Source organism: Acomys minous (genome assembly GCF_964271855.1).
Source record: "Acomys minous genome assembly, chromosome: 9".
Classification (NCBI taxonomy): Eukaryota; Metazoa; Chordata; class Mammalia; order Rodentia; family Muridae; genus Acomys; species Acomys minous.
In genome coordinates this window covers 120344623-120365898 of record NC_140490.1, presented here as the reverse complement: position 1 = coordinate 120365898, position 21276 = coordinate 120344623, and the positions used below count along the sequence as shown (strand labels likewise).

Sequence of the window (21276 nt, the reverse complement as noted above, 5' to 3'; positions counted from 1 at the left end):
GTGTTTCTAACATAAGTAGGGATGCCTACTGGGCTTAGGGCCTGGAATAACATGGTGGAGAGGAGGTTTGGAGGGGAAGGTCTAAGTGCTCCACTGCAGAGAGGAACAGAGAGAAGGAAGAGGCCACAGGTGATTTGGAGGTGCGAATCAGGGGGTTGGGTTTAGAGACGAGGGAGGAGTGATGAAGGTCTGCAGGCAGCCTACCCACTCACCTGACAGAGTGAATGTCCTATGGGTTCCACGGAATGTGTGCTGCAGTTGGATGACTCAGGTAAAGCTATGAACGGGAGGAAGCCAGTTTGGATGGGAGTATCTGTATGTTCCACCAGATCTGGGGATGGAGAATGGGACGCAGAGCTGGGAATGAGATTGGGAAGTTGGATTTGGAAGGGAGGAAAGAGGTGAAGATCTGTCGTTAGCCTACCTGTTTCCCTGGCCAGAATCGGTCACTGTGTTTTGTTTTTTTTTTTTTACAGTTTCAAGAGTTTTTTTTTCCTCCTTATTAATTTATTCTTGTTACATCTCAATGGTTATCCCATCCCTTGTATCCTCCCATTCTTCCCTCCCTCCCATTTTCCCCTTATTCCCCTCCCCTATGACTGTTCCTGAGGGGGATTACCTCCCCCTGTATATGCTCATAGGGTATCAAGTTTCTTCTTGGTAACCTGCTGTCCTTCCTCTGAGTGCCACCAGGTCTCCCCATCCAGGGGACATGGTCAAAGGTGAGGCACCAGAGTATGTGAGAAGTGAAGGACCTGTTTGAAAAAGATTTCAAAATCCTAAAGAAAGAGATTGAAGATGACATGAGAAGATGGAAGGATCTACCTTGCTCATGGATCGGGAGAATTAACATAATAAAAATGGCCATCCTACCAAAAGCAATCTACAGATTCAATGCAATCCCTACCAAAATACCTACACAATTTTTTAAAGACATTGAAAGTTCAATTCTGAACTTCATATGGAAAAACAAAAAACCCAGAATAGCTAAAACAATCTTGTACAATAAAAGGTGCTCTGGAGGAGTCTCCATACCTGATCTCAAACTGTACTATAAAGCAATAGTAATTAAAACAGCATGGTACTGGCACAGCAACAGGCTGGTTGATCATTGGAATCGAATCGAAGACCCAGATATGAATCCACACACATATGGTCACTTGATTTTTGACAAAGAAGCCAAATCCATTCGATGGAAAAGGGATAGCATCTTCAACAAATGGTGCTGGTCTAACTGGATGTCTATGTGTAAAAAAATGCAACTGGACCCATATTTGTCACCTTGTACAAAACTCAAATCCAAGTGGATTAAAGACCTCAACATAAAACCAGAGACACTAAATCACTTAGAAGAAAAAAATGGGCAAGAGCCTGGAACATATTGGCACAGGAGACAACTTCCTGAACAGAACACCAACAGCCCAGGCATTAATGTCAACAATTAATAAATGGGACCTCATGAGGCTGAGAAGCTTCTGTAAGGCAGGTGACACGGTAAAGAGAATAAAGCGACAGTCTACAGAATGGGAAAAGATCTTCACCAACCCCACATCTGACAAAGGTCTAATATCCACAATATATAAAGAACTCAAGAAATTAAATATCACTGTGGTTTTATGTGTATCATTGGCCCTTTCAGTTATGTAAGTGGATCTGAGTGAAGAAATAGCCTAAGTGCTATTTCCTGTTTGTCACAGCCTGCCAATCTTCTGTAGAACTTTAGCTCAGCGGTCAATATAAAACATCAATTTTTAACATTTCTCCCTTCTCTCTCTCTCTCTCTCTCTCTCTCTCTCTCTCTCTCTCTCTCTCTCTCTCTGTGTGTGTGTGTGTGTGTGTGTGTATGTGTATGTGTACAAATGTAAGGTTGGTACATGTGTGTATGGTATGCACAGACCTGTGCTGATATGTTCACATATATGATCCTGAGATCAGGACTTTGGGTGCCCTACTCTACCACTGTTTGCCTTGAGAAAAAGTTTCTCCCTGTACGTGGAACTAGGCTGTGGTCATCGAGCCCCAAGGAATCTCCTGTTTCAGCCTACTGAGAGTGCTAGCGTTACATGCCATGCCCAACCATGACTGATTTTTATCTCTGGTCTGGAATTTTAACTCAGGTTCAGTTGCTTCCACAGAAAATGTTCTTAACCACGTGGCCATCTCCACGGCCTCAAAACCTCTATTTTTAAAACGGCAAAATATTTTAACGAATAATCTATCGTGACATCAACCACAGGACCTTCAACTGTCTCAAAATAAGTCACGTATGTGGTGACTAAGAAAACTGTATTTTGGTGGCTTTGTTTCTTTACCTTTTCAGTGTCCTTTTGTGGCCAAGCATCTTCGAGGCTGCAGACAGGTTGGCCCGAGTATATAAAAAACTAAAGCATCGGGACAGTTTCCTGTCCCTATGCACGCGCCAGGATGGGCAAATGCTTTGGCTCCATTGAATATCATTTTCATCAATGTCTCAACATCCCCTCCCGATTTTGTGACCTTTTCTGAAGGAGTGCAGAAATAAATACACTGAAGGGAGAGCAACCTATAATTTGGGAGGGAAAGGGGGTTAACTTATTTCATGACTGTCATCAACACACACACACACACACACACACACACACACACACACACACACACACACACACACACAAATCCACAAGGGAAGCCCATTGTACTGCCAAACCTACCTTGGAACCGCCCCAGTGACATATCTTTGGAGTGCTCGCTTTGCAGAGACCTAAAAGGTGTCTCCTGAGTTAAATCTTTAAAAACCTAAACACTTTTTCCCCCTCAATGCAAGGAGAACCAACATACATAAAGGTAGGGGACAGATATTTAAGGAGTCAACAGGAGATCCAGCGACCAAAAGGTGAAACTTGTCTGCAAGATCATGTCACGAAGTTAAAACAAAACAAAACAACAACAACAACAACAACAACAACAACAACAACAACAACAACAAAACCAGACTATTGTGGAGAGACCTTCACATGGTGGTAGGTTATAAACCTGGCTCACGTACACCGACCTGCGACAGACAGACACACTCTCTCCCAAAGCAACCAGCTTGGGAGGCTGTGCTTTAAAGGCAGATGCCGTAAAAGCCGAGCCGTCTCTGTGCTGCTTTGCGGCAGCGCAAAGGCGGGAAAAGTGCCGCGGGCGGTTGGCGAGTCCTAGCCCCGCCCCGGCCCCCGCCTGCCTTCCCGCACTCCGCCTTAGTGGGCAGGCTGGGAGGGACCCAGCGCTGGGCGCCCGTGACCACCACTCCCCGCCGTCGCCGGGACCATGGAGGCGGCGGTGGATGCGGGAGTCGAACCCGAGGATGGCGACAGCAGCTGCGGGGACATGTGCTTCATGGACAAAGGCCTGCAGAGGTAGGTGCCCCGACACGGCTGGACCTCGGGCTTAGGCGGGGGGGGGGGGGGGGGGGAGCGGGTTCCTCCCTGGATCCTCCGTGTCTCCTGCCCGTCCCCCTTTTCACGCCCGCTAGCTGTTGCTCTTCCGGATCTCCTTTCCCTGTGCCTGAAAATGGCATCTGGGGCTTGCATCCCGGGCCGGCAAGCAGCAAGCCTTGTCTGTTCCCTGTTCGCAGCTCTTGCCTCAGTTCTCACCCGTTTTTAAATCTCTTTTGCACAAGGCAGTGTGGGTCACACAGCCATATATACCTGGTGACGGTGTATGACCCTGTTTCGTGCTGCCCGGATCAGTGTTTTCCTTAAGCCTGCTTACCGGTTCAACTTAGGCCCTTTCCTGAGTTTCACTGAACAGCTAAAGTGGCTGTTACTGAGGTCCAGGCATTTCCTTTGCTGGAGTCTCCATGTCTTTGTGGAGATGCCCTACTCGATCTGAACCTTGGTATTTATAATCTAATGAAACAGCTTAGTCTCAGTTCCAATTTAAGGTTTGCCAAGGAAGAGGTTTTCCAAAGGAATGCTTGCATTTATATTTAATAGTGGGTATCGTTTCCAGGATGCCGTCGATGTGAATGTTAGGTGCCTTACTACTAATCCCCATTGTAATTATGCAAGGCTGTTTTTATTGTAAGCAATGAATCTGGGATATTTTGGATATGATTTGCCTGACAGTGGAAAAAGTGAACAATTAAGTAAAACAGTATTAATTTCTGATGTGTTAGAAAACAAATTGCTATTAAAGCGCATATAGTAACACATGCAAGATCTGTAAATTATTAGGTAATTGGCAAGTACTTCAAACAGACACTTTTAGGAATTGGTGTTTTGAGGTTTGCAAATGTTTCCCCGCGACCATTTAGTAGGTTTCTTGCAGCTTTTTAGTAGGCAGCACAGAATCTACCACAGATGCCCTTGCTGTTGTGTGTGCTGGCCCCAAACAGCTCCTCTAGCACCTCTGAGCACTGTGGTTCAGTGGAGCCACTGCTGCGTTTTAGCAGGCAAGTTCCACTTGTAAGTGGTAATTGAGAGAGTTAAGAGATAATTAGAGAAATGCATTCCAACCTGCAGTTAGAGAGGACAAGAGCCTCTTCGCCAGAAAGAGCAATAATTAGTGGTTTTCTTAGAAATTGCCTACCTTCTGGACTAACTAGCTATGGCAGACAGTAAAGAAAATAAAGTTATAAACTCATGCATAAGATCTGGATTCATGCCGGGCAGGTCTCTGTTGGTCTGTTTCGCCACAATCAGACACAGCTGCTTAAGAATTGTGAAAATTAAATAAGAGAAGGAAACCGCTTTAAAGGTTGCAATCGCTCATTTTTAGCTACCAGAAGACGAAGGGTCAATTTGCTCTAAGAATGTCCCTCCTGATAAGCCTACTGTACTCTAATGAAAGGCTGTACAGGGATATTTGGGCAGCAGAAATGGGCCTTGATTGTGAAAGCAAACCCACCACAAAGGACACAAAGCTGGGTGGGAAAGGAAGAGGTGAGGGAGAGTCAATATGATCAAAAGTATGAAGTTCTTTAAGATGGTTTATATGGAGGGGGCGGGGTTACAGAAGCTCAGAATAGCGAAGGAAGCAGAACAGGAATGTGAAATGTTGTGTTAGCATTCAGGAGCCTTTATAATCACTGCCTGGTCAACACTGCCTTTACTGTATGACAGTGAGCACATACAAGCTAGAATATTCAGTTACCCATCTTTATCTCTGTGTATAAATGGACCAGGATATTAGTTTCTGCAGTAAGCAATGAGACATTGTAAGGCAGAAACAGGAAGGACTCTTTTTTTCTAAAGTGAGTCGAGTACATACTCATTACCATCATGCTACTTGATTAATTTTAACTATTTGGTTGTGCTTTTTGAAATGTATTTTTATAATATTTTATTTTACAGTATATCAGAGTTATCTTTAGATTCCACTCTACATGCCGTCAATCTGCACTGTAACAACATCACCAAGATCACATCCATTGATCACCTTTGGAACCTACGACATTTGGATCTGTCATCCAATCAAATAAGTCAAATTGAAGGACTAAACACACTGACAAAACTATGCACTTTAAATTTGTCCTGCAATTTGATCACAAGAATAGAAGGTTTGTAAACTATTACATGTGGTATTTTGTGTAGGAAAAAAAAAAGGAGGGGGGAATCTATTTACTCTAAGAGTGGAATTAATAGAATCATAAATTGACCGTAAAACTCACTATACAAAATGGTCTTTTCCATGAAAATGTCTTTTTAAATAGCTAAATATTCCAGAAACAACAGTTGATTTCACTACTATCAATGTGAAATAGGCTGTTTCTTTATTTAAACCTTATAAAGGCTATATTTTACTCCCCCTCCCCCTTCATTTTTAGGACTTGAAGCACTGGTTAATCTGACTAAACTGAATTTGTCTTATAATCACATAAATGATCTCAGTGGTAAGTAGATTTACTTCTGTTTCTGCAACTGCAGCTTTGCAAGGTGTGAGGACGCAGCTCCATGTTGGAAAACTTCAAAGCATAGTGATCTTTTGACCAAGGCTTGTATCCAAGTAATGTATTTCTACTAAAACTCTTGTTGCTACCAAAAACAATACCTGAGTAAAAAGTAGAAATAAAGACAAGTATTGTTAGAGCAGCAGTAGAGATCGCTCTGTATCAGCAACTAGCTGAGATGATGTGGCTGTTAGGGCTGAAACAAAAATGACTATAGTACGCCCAAAAGGACCAGGCCTCAACAGTAAGATCAGCAGGAGAAAAAGCTACAGCGAGGAAAACCTGTTGTAGGAGGGTCATGAGAAAACGTAAATAATTCACGGCTATACTCACTAGAAGGGGTGGTTCCGTTAGCACCTCAAGTGATGGAAACTTTCGGTGCCCTCTCTTGTGGCTGCCAGTGGCCAGATGTCACTGTTGGTTTGAAATGTGACTGGTGGGGCAAGGGACTGAAGATTTAATTAAATTTTAAGTGGCCAGATGTGACTGTTGGTTTGAAATGTGACTGGTGGGGCAAGGGACTGAAGATTTAATTAAATTTTAACTTAAATAGAAAAGCAACTATTGACTACTACATTATACAACATAGGTATGGATGATTCCCAGGGGCTTGTATCGTAATAGTTAAAATAATTTTTTCATGTCCTCACCATGTCTAGGAGGATTTTGAAACTGTTACCTGTTTTTTTATTAAAGTGATAGAACTAATAAAGTTTCACAATTGTTAGAACTAAGAGAATTTCAGTAATTATCCTCATATACTGATGTTCTGCCCTAAAAGAATTTATTTTCTTGTTGCAGGCTTGATGCCCCTTCATGGCCTAAAATACAAGCTTAGATATATCGACCTACATAGCAACTGTTTAGATAGTATCCACCACTTGCTTCAGTGCACAGTAGGACTGCACTTCCTAACCACACTTATCTTGGAAAAAGATGGAGAAGGTAATCCTGTCTGTCATGTACCAGGTATGAAACAGTTAATTAAATACCTTCCTAACACTTGAATGTGAAAGCATTTCCTGAAATTGGTGTTTATGACCCCTTTCATTTTAGTCTCAAGCTTTATGGAGATTGTGTGTGTGTGTGTGTGTGTGTGTGTGTGTGTGTGTGTGTGTGTGTGTGTGTGTGTATTAGGAAAACATAATTTTAAAGAATGTATTGAAGAAAACTAAATTGCTTCTTTGCTTAAAGTATATAGGATAAATAGCCCCTCCCTCCCTCCCTCCCTCCCTCTCCCTCTCCCTCTCTCCCCTTCTCCCTCTGTCTCCCTCTTCCTCCCCCTCCCCTGTCCCCCACCTCTCTCTACCCCCTGAGGCAATATCTCCTATCTCCCAGACTGTCTGGGGGTGAGCAGAGGTTAGCCATGACTCCTCCCTCCACAGCTGTGCACCACTGTGCCCAGTTATATGCGGTGCTGGGAATTGAGCCCAGGGCATCATGCATCCTAAGCATGTCCTCTACCGAGCTCCATCCCCAGCAGGGAGAGCAGGTTGGTGATTCTATTTAAACAGTCTGTATGCTTAGTGAGCAAATAGCTCAAAATTACATTTTTATGACTATGGTATTCTCTTTGGGTTTTGTTGGTGTGGAGAGGCACTGCGAACACGGCAACTCTTAGAAAAGGAAAACATTTAGTTGGGGCTGGAACCGTGCAGAGGCTCGGTCCATTGTCATCATGGCGGGAAGCATGGTGGCGCGCAGGCAGACACGGTGTGGCAGAGCTGGTGGAGAGTGTTACATCTGGGTCCACAGGCAGCAGGAAGAGACTGTAAGCCACACTGGGTGTGGCTTAACCGAATGGGACCTCAAAGCCACCCCCATAGTGACACACATCCTCCAACAAGGGCACACCTCTTAACGCAGTCCCTATGGACCTGTGGGGGCATTTTTATTCAAACTCTCACAAGTATACTCTAGTATTGTAATACTGTCATGGAAAGAGAATGTAGCGTATACCTATCTGCTAATGCCCACGTATCCCCACCAATATTAAGAGAAAGAAAAGCAAGTAGTATTTGTGCATACCTGTATGTGAGTACATGACATCTAGAAGATTGCACAGTAACTCCTGGTAGCAGGACTTAAAAGCTGGACATTGAGAAGTGTTGGGGAAACTCTGTTATCTAGCTTTTGAGTTTTATGCCATGTAAATTCATTAGATTATTAATAAATAGGTCTTTTGAAAGCTTAAACTTCCATGGTGGCTCATAACTGTCCATAACTCCAGTTCCAGGGGATTCACTGTCCTCTTCTCACTTTTATGGTCACCAGGCACACATGTGGCACATACGTACATAAAGGCAACACTCAAATCCGTAAGATAAATCTTAAAAAATAAAAAGTTCTAGCCTTGATTTTTCTAAATCTTTCCTTTTTGGAGTCATTCCAACCACTTGATTGATCATTTTGAAAAATAATTGTTACTAAAATTACTTGAGGGGTAAGTGAGATGGTATAGCTTGCCACCAGGCCTGATGACCAGAGTTCAGTTCCTGGGACCCACATGGTAAAGGAAGAAATATGACTTCCACAAGTTGCCCCTTAACGTACACACATTTAAGAAGGGAAGGAAGGAATTGGTTGAGGGGGCTGGAGAGACGGCTCAGTGGTTATGAGTGCTGGCTGCTCTTGCAGAGGACCGGGGCTCAGTGCTGGAGCTGACATGGCAGCTCACAGCCTTCATTCCCCTCTGTACTGACCCCCTGTGCTGGGAACCAGGCACACATGTGCACAGACATCACAGACAGTCAGAATTCTTAAACACTGGGGGAACCAGGCACACATGTACATAGACATCACAGACAGTCAGAATTCCTAAACACTGGTTTTTTTAATGAAGGAGGGATAGAAGTTACTTGAAAAAAATTGAATGTTTCTATTAGGTTACATAGCAATGTAATGCTAATTTGACAGATTTCTCCTTTAAATTGTTCTCCCCCTCCACCTTTTGGTTTTTCGAGACAGGGTTTCTCTGTGTAGTTTTACCTGTACTGGACTCGCTGTGTAGACCAGGCTGGCCTCGAACTCACAGAGATCCTCCTGCCTTTGCCTCCGAGAGCTGGGATTAGGGATTACAAATGTGAACATTGCACCTGGCTGTTTAATTAAGAAAAGTGAATGTATTTTTTTCTTGGATACTTGATATGTTGTATATTCTGATATTATGTGTTATTAAGAAGAAAAAGTGTGGTATTTCACTAGTGTCTCACTATGGGGAATTCTGCCATCTTGATTCCTTTTATGATAGTCATATTAAATAAAAAAAAAAAAACCTGTTTATCTTCCTTCTCAAAGTAGAATGCCAGGGGTTTCATGCATTTAAAAACCTGAGGAAATTTTTTAGACAAGGTGATTCAGTGATCTGGGTTTATCAGAAATGGTGTTTGGGGTGGGGTGGGGTGGGGTGGGGTGGGGCATGCTTTGCCTCCTGTATTTACTGACCGCACATTGAAGATGTTGAGTACCTAATGTTTATCCCCAGCTTGTTAGTGCTGAGTGGTCTTATTCAGGCAATATGCCTAGTAGTTTGGTTTGCTTCAGAATAATATCTTAAAGTACTTCTGGTTTGATTTCGAACTCTTTGTCTCCAAGGGTACCGAGCAATCATTCTCCAGACTTTACCACAGCTGAGAATCTTAGATTGCAAGAACATATTTGGTGAGCTGGTAAATTTGGAAGAAATGAACTCATCACACCTACAGTGCTTTGAAGGTCTTTTGGATAACTTAGTTTCTTCTGAGTCCCCCCTGAATATAAGTGAAGATGAGGTAGTGTATTGGTGCTTTTCTAAGAGGAAAGATAACTTCAAGTGTTAATGTGTCCAAATATGAACTTGAAAGGCCTTGGGCTTGTTTCCGTGCTGTAGGTCATTGACAATATGCCGATGGCAGCACCACCAGCGGACGTGCTGCCTCCTCTGGAGAAGTTCACAAGTACACCAGAAGATAATGTTCTGACCTCACTTTTATCTGTGTGTCCATCTTCTGAACCAGAAAAAATTAATCATGAAAACGATTTTCAGAATGAGTTGAAACTTCAGAAATTAGATGATCAAATCCTCCAGCTTCTCAACGAAGTAATTGGTTTTTATTATTCAGAAGCCCAATATATGTTTACTGAAAAAAGAATGGTTTATAAAGTAGAAATTATACATAAGTTCACCAACCCGCAGCAGCAGGTTAACTGCATCTGTATTTTAGGGTTTTTGTTTTTGTTTTGTTCTTTTACAGAAATAGAATTATATACAGTCACAGTGGTAGAAAACTATGGGATTTGCTTTTCACTCATTTTCTTTGTTACTTTTCACCATGAGTGTCAGCACTTGTATTGCCAGCAGTTATTTTCTTTTGTTTTGTTTTGTGAATGGGGCACATTTCATAAGACATTTGATTAGTTTCCCTCTGGCAAGTAAGTGATATTACTATGAACATTATATTCAAGTTTTTAACTGGATGTATGTTTTGATTTCTCTTGGCTGTGTACCTATGTGTGCAATTGCGTGTCCCTATCTTACCTTTTGGGGAACTGCCAGATTTTTCACAGTTGCTGGGACATTCTGAGTGTCTAATAGCAATTCATGAGGATTCTAGTTTTTCCTTCCTTAGTTGTTAGGTGTCAGTTCATGTGTTAGAAACTGTCTTTTATAACCTCTGGTGGTTCCCCCAAAAGTCTTTACTTTTTATACGTGATGGTTACAGTTTCTCCACAGGAACCCGATAACCTCAGATTGAAGCGTGGTCTCATTCTGGTCAGTTTTGTAGATATCAGCTCCCATTTTTTTCATTTTTGAGGTCTTTAAATAGTTTTACCTTTTTCTGTTTTTTGTTTTGTTTCTTTTCCATTTTCCCAGGGTTCTATAATTGTCTGTAGGAGATTTTTAACTACTAAAAGCTCTTTTTTCCCCCATTTTCTCCTTGCCAGAACTTGAGTTTTTTCTTCAGTTTCAAAGGCATATAATTTATAAATCTTTAATCTTGTAAACGTTTTAATATTAGGCGGGGAGTGGGGGTACACACCTGTAATCCCAGCACTCGGGTGGCAGAGGCAGGCGATTTCTGTGAGGCCAGCCTGGGCTACAAAGCAAGTCCAGGACAGCCAGGACTACAAGAGATTCTGTCTCAAAAAACTAAAAAAAAAAAAAGCCTTTTAACAGGGTTTCCCTCTTTTTTCTTTTTTCTTTCTTTCTTTCTTTTTTTTTTTTTTTTTTGAAATATTCTAGACTTCTAATTCTTTAATAGATAATGTTCCTGAGAAAGATCTCAGACCAAAAAGAGACACGGATATAACTTCTGAAAGTGACTATGGAAACAGAAAAGAGTGCAGCAGAAGAATTCCTAGAAGAACGAAAAGTCCGTATTATTCCAGAACTATTCAAACTATTAAACACCACAATAAAAACAGCGGTGCTTTTGTAAGGTACTTGCTTTGGTCTTGGTAGCACATATAAGACACATAGGCAGGAGTAACAGATAGTTTCTTCTTAACTGTTTCATGACAAGAAACCTGTCCGTTTTTGACATCGGAGACATTTTCCTTTTCAGTCTGGAAGCTCAGCTTTGGTCAACTATCTGTCCCTCGTATGTTACACTTCTGTATCCATGCATACACCCAACCACTGATCAAATAAATTCAGACAAAAGCAATACATCTTTACCGACATGAACCATTCACTAGGTTTAAAATTATTGCTCATGAGTGAACATCCTTGTTATTTCTTAAATAATGCAGTATAAAAACTTAATTTTATTAGCTATATGGTGGATAATATATCAATATTAAAATTTGTCTACATAATTTAATATGTACTTAAATGTGTTGTATATAAAATGCTATGCCATTCTCTATAGTAGACTAGAGCACTTAGAGATTTTAGTACTTGGTGGGTGGTTCTGCAGCCAATCTCTGCAGAGAATTGTATACTCATATAAAAGATTACTTTCGCTTTGTCATTACCAAAGTTGAGAAATTAATGTATAATACCAAACAAAAGGCCACTCACTGTATTACTTGCAGTGGGAAGTAAGGCTGATACACCTGCATTTCCTTGACTGTATCTGTAGACAGATTTTAGCTGGGAGACAAGGCCTGCTTAAACAGTACCAGCTGACTTAGGATCACAGGCAAGTGAGATGATTATGCTTTTGACATGCAGATGTAGAAATCTGTATTTTCCTAGCTAGGGTTTCAACCGTGGTGGTTGTTCAGAACAGACTGCCCCGGAGCCAGTGCAGTCCACTTTTTGCATAATTCTTTTTTAAATGTAAACTCTTGTTACTTCAGTTCTTCATAGTGGTCCAATTATACTTCCATATATAAAAATCATCCAGTCCTCTTAACAAGCACGATATACCCAAGAATTTCTTTTTATTCTGGGTACTGATAGAATCTGTTTACTCTGCTGTATTGTGCCAATTTTAAACTCTTAAGCTCCATAGGGCAGTTGAATCATTTTTTCAAGTTTTTGTATTATATGATCATAGTCTATTTCATCTTGAGTATATCAAACACTACACATATGAAATAATTTTTTTTAAAAATCTTGAAACACGAAATAATAAATCAACAAAGTGTATCCCTTATAAAATTTATGGATTAGCTTTCCAAGTTACTGTTATCTTACTTAATGTGTTGTTTTGTTAAAAGTAGTATTTATTATGTTGGTACAGGTGTTGTGCCTGCGTGTGTGTCTGCACCATTCTAGTGTCCACTAAGAACAGAAGAGGGCGCTAGATCACTTGGGCCTGGGCTTTCACATAATTATGCATTGCCATGTGGGCGCTAGGAATTGAACCCAGGTTCTTTGGAAGAGCAGCCAGTGCTTTTATACTAAACCATCTCTCTAACCCTATAATTAATATTTTTAAAAGGTTGCTACATATGTGGCTCCAGATGTTTGTACTGGAAAGCATAAACTGTACTTTTGCTTATTTTCTGCATTTGATTTTTTTGCAGTTGTAATCGTAAAATGAGACAGCCTTACTTAAAAGATTTGTACGTCAGATCATCTTTGGCAAACTGTAATGTCTTACGAGACTTAGATGAGCAGAAGACTGACATAATGAAAGCAGACAAGTGTGTCCTGGATGACACCACTTACAGGGTACGGCTTAGAACGTCAAGAAAAGCTTAATAATCGTAGTTTAAAAGTATGGAGTCCTAGAACGTTAACCAATTTTTTATGAGCAAAAAAAAAATGTTATTCATAGTTAGATATTCATAGTGATAGATATTGGCTAATTTTTTCCTTCCCAATTTGCAGATTTTGTGTAATAATACTCCTTTTACATTTGTTAGATCAGCTGAAATGATGTTACATTCTTTGTTTGTTTTTGATGTTGCATTCTTGTAGCAGGAGAAAGCATTAGGAATTATTCAGTTCCTGTTTCCCAAAGTAATAGTTCCTAGTTTGAAGGAGATCCTGGATCCTTTAAGATAGCGAAAGAAATCTCAAAGGAGAATTCTGTGTACTGTCTTGTTAGTTGTCCTTAAACCCAGCTTTGGAAAGGATTCAGAGATGCTCAAAGTATCTTAAAAACTCAAGACTTACTAAATACATGAGTTAACTTGCCCTCATCTTACATGTTGGAGTACAATTCTTATGTTCTACTGTGCACTGTAGAAATGTAATAATAGGATTGCCTTCTGTGACTCGCACGTCGGTGGCAGCTGGCATCCGTGTGGTGTGGTTATGAACCCAGCACTGTTCTGCTCCATTCTGTGTGCTTTACATCCATTGGTTTAGTTAGCACTGTGATTTCCTACAATAGCCACTGGTTTTATAAAGCAAATGAAAAAACTGATGCAATGAGAAGTGTCCTAACTTCTTCCAAACTCATAATACGTTGCTGTTTTCTTTTAGTCCCTGGTGGAACAGTTAGATCAAGAGAGGGAGATGAGGTGGAAAGCTGAGCAAACTGAAAAGAAACTTATGGACTATATTGATGAGCTACATAAGCAAGCAAGCGAGAAAAAAGATGTTCACAGCCTGGCTCTCATTACCACAGATAGGTAAGCAAAAAACAGGACTCTGAATCCTGTGGAAGAGGGGACGGAAGGATTGTAGGTGCCAGAGGGGTCAAGTACACCTCAAGAAAACCCACAGGATCAACTAAGCTGGGCTCATACGTGCTCACAGACACTGAACCGACAACCAGGGAGCCTGTGTGAACCTGAGCTGTTGTGTAGCTTGCTCTTCTTGTGCTACTCCTAACAGTGTCAATGGGTGCTGTCAGACAGGTGAGTACAATAAGTAAAAAATAAGAAAAGCCAGTGTATCGTGGAAGTAACATGCTTTGTGGAGTGCTGTATTTATAAAGGGCTGGCACTGGCAAATTTCTCTCTAAAGTTTATGAGTCCTAATCTCATCAGATACTAATTTCCTATGTTAGCTTTGGTACCATATAGCCCAAGTTTCTTAATTCCTTTTTTATTTATTTATTTATTTTTTTTTTGTCTATTCAGTTTCCTATTTGTCTGAGCATTTTTTCACTCTAGTACTTTCTTTAATATAAATCTGTTTTATTGTATAGTATGAAAATAGTAATTCTTGCTTCATATAGTTGTTTCTCCCCAGAGTTCTTTGTAAATTCTGTCTGTCCTTGTATCTAAAGGAACACTAGGTCTTCAGACTTGGTGTTGCCCATAAGTAGGATTTGGAAGTTGCTTACTAGCTTAATTCTTACAAGACCTCATCTTGTATTAAATTGAGGGAAACAGTTTCTACCCTGATCCCTAATTCATTTTATACATTTGGTTGTATGATACTGATACTTCTAAAAACAAAAAAACTCCTACTGCTTCTTTTATATGCCGTTTCTGCGTAATATGAGAAAGGCAGTCATGCTACCTAAATAGGTCCACTGTGAGAATCACTGTGGCTGCGTATGTAGGTGTCTGTGCGCTTGTGTGAGTGCGTCTGTCCCGACCTGCTTCATTTGTAACTGAGGAATCACTCTAAATAGACACAAGAGCATCCTGGTCAGGAAGTGAGGCAGCAGCATGGGGAAGGGAAGAATGCTCGAGAGTTCTCAGAAGACGAGGCCTGTTTGTAGAGATCCCAGGGTGAGCCTCGGGAAGACAGAAAACAGGATTCCTCTTCGGGATGAAGCAAAGTTTGTTTTAGAAGTTGTTCGTATTAAATTTTATTTCCTCTTGCATGGTTGAAATTCCTTTGAGTGTTAGCATTCTTGTTGTGTTGTGTTGCGTTGTGTTGTGTTGCATTTCTGAGGCAGTTTCTCACTGTAGCTCTGGCTGGCCTAGAACTCAGAAGAGCTCCACCTGTCTCTGCCTCCCAGGTGCCTAGAATTACAGGCGTGTACCACTGTGCCTAGTTCAGCATTCTTGATCTCTTGTTTTTGCCATATGTGAATAGAGTTTGCTTTATTTCATTTTATAGATAACTGTAGCGTATTAGGAGAAATTGCCATATTCCATTGCGTTTGGGAGGTTTGGAACATACTTCCATGCTCATTGCTCACCTGAAAAGTCACTCCTGGTTGTTCTGATGCTGTCTCTACCTACACCCATGTTTGTTTGGTACCTTGAGATGATGCCTCGCAGCTCTTTATGTTCTTATGTGTGCCTTGTGCCCACTGCCCTTAATACTAAGGCTGACAGCTAGGGAATCTTCATTTATTATCTTTATTGCTTCAACCTCCTTGGACTTACTGATCTCATCAGTTACCAGAAATGGCTTTTCTCTATTTCTCATAAGTGGCTTCAGATTAGCCCTTCCTGAGAGAGAAGCATCTTGCTTATTTTGTATTCTTTGCCTTCATAAATGGTGTCTCGTTAATATTGTCCTCTCCCCAAACTAGAAACAATTGTTCTGCTGCCTCTTTCTTATATCTCAAAGCCAGCTGGTATTGATATGTTTCTTATCGGTATCCTAAAACTGTCCCCTTAGTTTAGGCTTTGTTACTTAGGTAATTATTTAAGTCCTACTTACCTACATCTCTTTGCCCTGTCTAACACATTCTTGTGTCAAACTGGAATCGAGTTAATAAAGGAAGACTATTTTGAAAATTCTTCTCATTAAAAACAAAAGGAAAGATAATAAGAATTGAAAAATTACCATCATAGAGCAGTTGATCATAAATATGTATGTATACATCCTAGAAATTACAGTTGATAAACTTTGTGGTGGCTACTTTAGCTCAGTAATTCATAAGACTGTTCCAAAAACAGTTTTTCGTTAAGTTGTGATCTGATAAGCCTTGTTCACAATGAATGGTATATAAATTAAAATGAGCTAATCAGAGTCTCTTAGGGCTCTTCTAAGTGGAATTAAGCAAAGAATATCTTATTGTGAATGTTAGAATGTAAACCCAGACTTGGTGGGATGACTCAGTGGGTAAACGCACCTGCCACACAAGCCTTACAACCTAAATTCAGTTGTAGGACCCACAGTGGAAGGAGAGACCTGCATCTGAACACTGCTCTCAGACCTTCGTGCATTCACATGTGTACACACGCATATACAAACACAATGAGTAAAAAGCCTTAAAGAATATAAACTCAGACATGTTTGTGGCTTGCCCTTAACTGCTGTCACACTGTGGCACATTGGAACACTGGAGCCTGCTCCTAAGAACTCTGTGGTACAGTCCTGTTGGGACTTACAGTCTTGGGTTCAGTGGTAGGTTTATCTAAGTTTCTTATATGGGCCAGAAAATGTTCCCTATTTGTTTAAATTAGTTAAGTTTTCAGTTGCACTCAAAATATTCTAACACATACAAAGCTGGGACCAGTATTTTCATCTGTGGTAGATACAGGGAGGTCAGGCTGGCTAGCTACTTATACAGCACTTTCAAGTTGGTTCCTTCTGCCTTACACAAGCTCTTTGAGGGCAGTCACTATAGGATATTCACACTGAGTGCTTTTAAAAAGTTTACATGTAAGTATGCAGGGAGTCCAGGTTAGTAGCTTTCCAAATGAGAAGATGACCGAGACAGTTTTCTACCTAAATAGTCACCCAAAACTCTCCATAACTTTGGAGCATCTTCTTCAGCCTTCTGGCCCAATATATCTGACATATATTTGTGAGACAGAAACTTTTGTGGATTTGCTTACCCAGTCTTGGCAGAATTTGGCCATCGACTCTGCCTATATCCAAACTTGTCCATTTTTAGGCAGAATTTTGTCTGTGGTAGAACTGAGGACAATTTTCCCAGTGGTGTGTTTGCCACATTTGAAGCCATCTCCATAAGGAGGTTCTTTGATGCTCATCATCCTCTTTGAGGTAGGCTGGGTGTTGCCAGGAGTTAACCTGTCTCATTGTCAGTGAATCCTTAAAATAATAAAAACATTTTTAAATGCCATATTCTGTATGTCTCTGAGTTTTTCAAAGACCTTATCTATTTTACCTTATCTTTCTATAGAATCATATCTATCTGTTGCACCTAAGATGTACATTCTTGTGATAAAAGTAGACTAATAATTCACATGACCATGATTTGTTCAACAAACAATTAACTTGTGTAACTTATTTATCCTAAATAGCCTGCAGTAGAACTTTCAAAGTATTGGAAGTAAACCTTGTATTATAGTTGAGTTATATGGGTACAATACCTCATATTAGAGTAGAAATGTGTGTGTGTGTGTGTGTGTGTGTGTGTGTGTGTGTGTGTATACACATATATATACACATATATGTGTGTGTGTGTGTATATATAGAGAGAGTAATCTAACATTTGAATTCTATACCACTGTATCTAAAATTAAAGTCTCTGATGGGGTTGAAGATCAGGTAGTTTAGTTTTACAATGAGGCTTAGTTTATGGGTTAAGATATTTTTAGGTCAAGATAGATGTTTTAAGTTGATAATGACAAGATGTGACGGAGATTGATTTATATTCAGAATTTTAGATGCACCAAGATAGGAAAGATGTTTTCTTCAAGGCTGTCAAATACAAATAGCCAAAACACCAAGAATGTAACATATAATTCCTGATTGTGTCATGATTCTTCTCCTTGCTATAGGTAGTTTATTGTATATATGTGTAATAATATAAATGTATATATAAAAAATAAAAAATGTTTAATTAAAAAAAGTTTACATCCAGCCCAAAGCTGAAATACATAAAGTATTGCTGTGGAATAATAAGTTTGCCTATGTTTCTTTATGATGAATGTTTTTCCCTTACAGCAAAATGTTAGCCTGAGAACAAATGCATATATTGCTTTGTAACCCCCACCTCCCTTTTTAGTAGAATTAGAGTCTGACTATACTTCAGATATTGATCACTGTTTTCGGCCTTTACATTGTCTACAATTTTCATTACTTTTGCACCTGTAACATTTTTACCATTACATATATAATTTATGCTTCAGACTAAAGGATGTTATTTTTAAGGAGAGACATTCCAAGGCTCAACTTGAAGTTATGGTTCACAGACTTCAAAATGAAGTTAAAAAACTAACTGTTGAGTTAATGAAAGCACGAGATCAGCAGGAAGACCACACCAGACACATGAGAACCCTGGAAAGGGCGCTGGAGAAGATGGAGAAGCAGAAAGCACAGCAGCAGCAGGCGCAGGTACCCCTGAATGGACCAGGATGTGCGTAGACAGTCATGGCTGATGACAGGCTGTGTGCAGAAATTATATCACTGTTACCTTTAATATCACAGTCATAGAGTCTGTAGGATCATATTTTTGAAAGAAATAGCTTTCAAGTATGTGGAGGACTTGAAGGATTTTCACTTTCGTGCTTTTGGCATGAAATTTGAGTTTAAAAATGTGATACAAATCAACAGTAATTGATGCCGGTAAATTTGGTGCTTCTATATTAATAATAGTGTTCTTAATTCAATAAAGTTTGAAAACAGCTTAATTGTTAAGACTATGCCATCCAATCAAAATGTAGACACTGGCATTCAAACAGAAGCAGGGTGGTTACTGAGGTGGCCATGACGCTCCTCAGGCTGCCCGTCTTTCTGAGTGAGGACTTTCTCTTTTTCTTTCCTGTCTTCTTTCCTTCTTTCTTTCTAGTACTGGCCTGAGTCTGGGCATGCTCTAGCACTTTTGAGCTTCAGCCTCTGCAAAGCTACCTCTCACTTGTCATCTGTGCCTGCCCGACTGGCCCCCATGCCTAACTCAAAAGGGCATGACTCTTTCCTCGCCCTCTTCTCCATCTTGCTCCTCTAGGCAGCTGAAAGATCTCAAGTTTGCCTGCTCTGTGGCTTTCTTTTAAATTAATGGCCTTTAAACACAGGGGCTGGATGTAAAGTAGGAGCAGGGAGATGACTGTAGGAGCAGAGGGATGACTGTGACTGGTGATCATGTGTCCTTCACTCAGATGAGACTAATCCAAGAGGTGGAGCTCAAAGCCTCAGCTGCTGATAGAGAAATAAACTTACTTCGAACCTCTCTTCACCAAGAAAAGGAGCAAGTGCAACAACTCCATGAACTTCTGGCACTGAAAGAACAGGAACACAGGTAACTGAAACATACGCTCATCAAGCTAATGCTGCCATTTAAAAATGTAAAACAACGTTTCTGGTTCTGTCCTCACCCAGTGATGACCATTGGTGAAGTCTGACAGAATTAACTCATGGACAGTAGGCGCCATGGCCTAGTCTCCAACCCTGACAGGTTCACGTCCTGGGACCCACATGATAGAAGGAAACCGACTCCCATATGTTGTCCTGTGACTTCTGTGCATAACACACGAATACTTAATCCATCAGCCAGTCAATATAGTGAAAGATTAAAATCAGAATTAACTCATGGAAAATACCATGTTTGTATCTGCATTAGATTCAGTCCTATAGAAATGGCAGCTAAAAAACAAATATGTACTTTAGTGTCAATAAGAAAGTAAGTGTTATAATAACGCACCTGGTTTTTACATTTCCTCTTTGACCAAAACTTGTTCATCATATAGAGAGGAAGCTATGCTAATTGACTTCCAAATAATTCTTTGTAAAAATTAATCAGTATTTATTCTTCTAAAGCAATAGACTGTAAACCTTGTCTGTACTATTTCTGTGTTTTAAAAGAAGGAATTGGTTTTCCATTAACCTTAGGTAATACAAAATGTTAAAAGCTATTGAAAGACCTTTGAGTTTCTATTTATGTGAACCGCATGCATTGCTTTGGTTTTCATTTCAGGAAAGAAATTGAAACTAGGGAGTTTTTCAATGATGCTGAGTTCCAGAACATACTGGCTAAGGAAATGTCCAAAGAAGAAAGGAAGCATGAGCAAGAAGTAAAAGAATACCAAGAAAAAATCGATGTATTAAACCAGCAGTATTTGGATTTAGAAAACGAATTCCGTATTGCTTTAACTGTTGAAGCCAGAAGATTCAGAGACGTAAGAATTGGTGCCTAGCTCTGCTGATGAGAGGCCTCGTTTTAGAATCCCACCCATACTTAGATGACTATATGATGGCTACAAAAATGAATTCTTAAGATTTTTTATCTCCTCATATAGTAATAGCTACTTTTTATTGCTGCTTGTTGGAAAAACTAATTATAGTACTACAGGTGAGATAAAGTAAGAGCCAGGGTGTGGATGGGAACCCTGCACTTGGACAGCAGCAGGGCCAGCAAAGCTGACGGTCCTGTACCCCTCCCAGGCCGGAGGTGCCCACTGCCTCTGTAGCATCTCCTTTGAACTGGAGTTTTTCCACAGTTACTTTCAACAGTGTTTCCATTTCCCATTAATGCTCTCCCCAGCCTTCTACGTGCTTATGTCAAATTGTTAGTGCTAATCTTAACTCCTCTTCTCTGAAATTCCAAAACATCAAGAGCTTCTGTAATACTATTTTAAAAATATATAGCCTTCTTTCTTACCACCTTTGTATTAGAATTAGTAAGTTAGATGTTATTCCACACTCAAACACTTCTTTGCCCCACATTTTACTCAGTATGACCTGTCTGATTTCATGCTGTCGTCTTGGCACTCCAAAGTTACCGGCCCTTGTACTGTTCCTCGAAGCGCCTTCCCTCCTAGCACACCTGCCCTACGTTCTCACATCCTTTTTCTAATTTCCTGTTAACCTCTTGATAATAATGTCATTTCACAGTGAACATTCCCCTTACAGTTCTTGCCCTCTCCCTGTAAGCTCTGTGTTTAGTAAAAGCATATTCCTTCGACACACGCTCACGATGCCTGCTTTGTGCCTATTGGTATAGGGTTGTTAGTCCCTACCTACCAGAAGACAGATTAGCCCGTTTTGTCCATTGGTACATTGCTGTGCCAAACAGTGGCTGACGTACAGCAGCTGCTCAGTGAATATGTGTCATACAAGTGACTCCTGGGTAACTAGACAAATGAGTAGCAAATTCCCTGGGTCTGTGTTTTAGCTTCTAGATATTACTAGATTGAAACAAGCTACCTCTGAGTTTGGTTTTGCTAAAGCT

At 40.4% G+C, this 21276-nt stretch overlaps 1 protein-coding gene across 3 annotated transcripts in view; it reads left to right on the top strand.

Annotated features, from left to right (window-relative positions):
* The first annotated feature begins 3141 nt into the window (after positions 1 to 3141).
* The window catches only part of LRRCC1 (leucine rich repeat and coiled-coil centrosomal protein 1), a 30651-nt gene continuing 12516 nt past the window's right edge, over positions 3142 to 21276 (top strand). For 2 of the 3 annotated variants that reach the window (XM_084795378.1, XM_084795376.1), the window contains exons 1-12: positions 3143 to 3374; positions 5313 to 5518; positions 5786 to 5851; positions 6710 to 6877; positions 9503 to 9678; positions 9777 to 9986; positions 11130 to 11326; positions 12863 to 13010; positions 13770 to 13918; positions 18242 to 18446; positions 19208 to 19347; positions 20023 to 20224. In XM_084795378.1, coding sequence (XP_084651504.1) covers positions 3286 to 3374; positions 5313 to 5518; positions 5786 to 5851; positions 6710 to 6877; positions 9503 to 9678; positions 9777 to 9986; positions 11130 to 11326; positions 12863 to 13010; positions 13770 to 13918; positions 18242 to 18446; positions 19208 to 19347; positions 20023 to 20224 — 1956 coding nt within the window. In that variant the 5' untranslated portion in view covers positions 3143 to 3285. Of the gene's footprint in view, positions 3375 to 5312; positions 5519 to 5785; positions 5852 to 6709; positions 6878 to 9502; positions 9679 to 9776; positions 9987 to 11129; positions 11327 to 12862; positions 13011 to 13769; positions 13919 to 18241; positions 18447 to 19207; positions 19348 to 20022; positions 20225 to 21276 lie in introns of all 3 variants that reach the window. The other variant, XM_084795377.1, reaches the window with a different exon arrangement.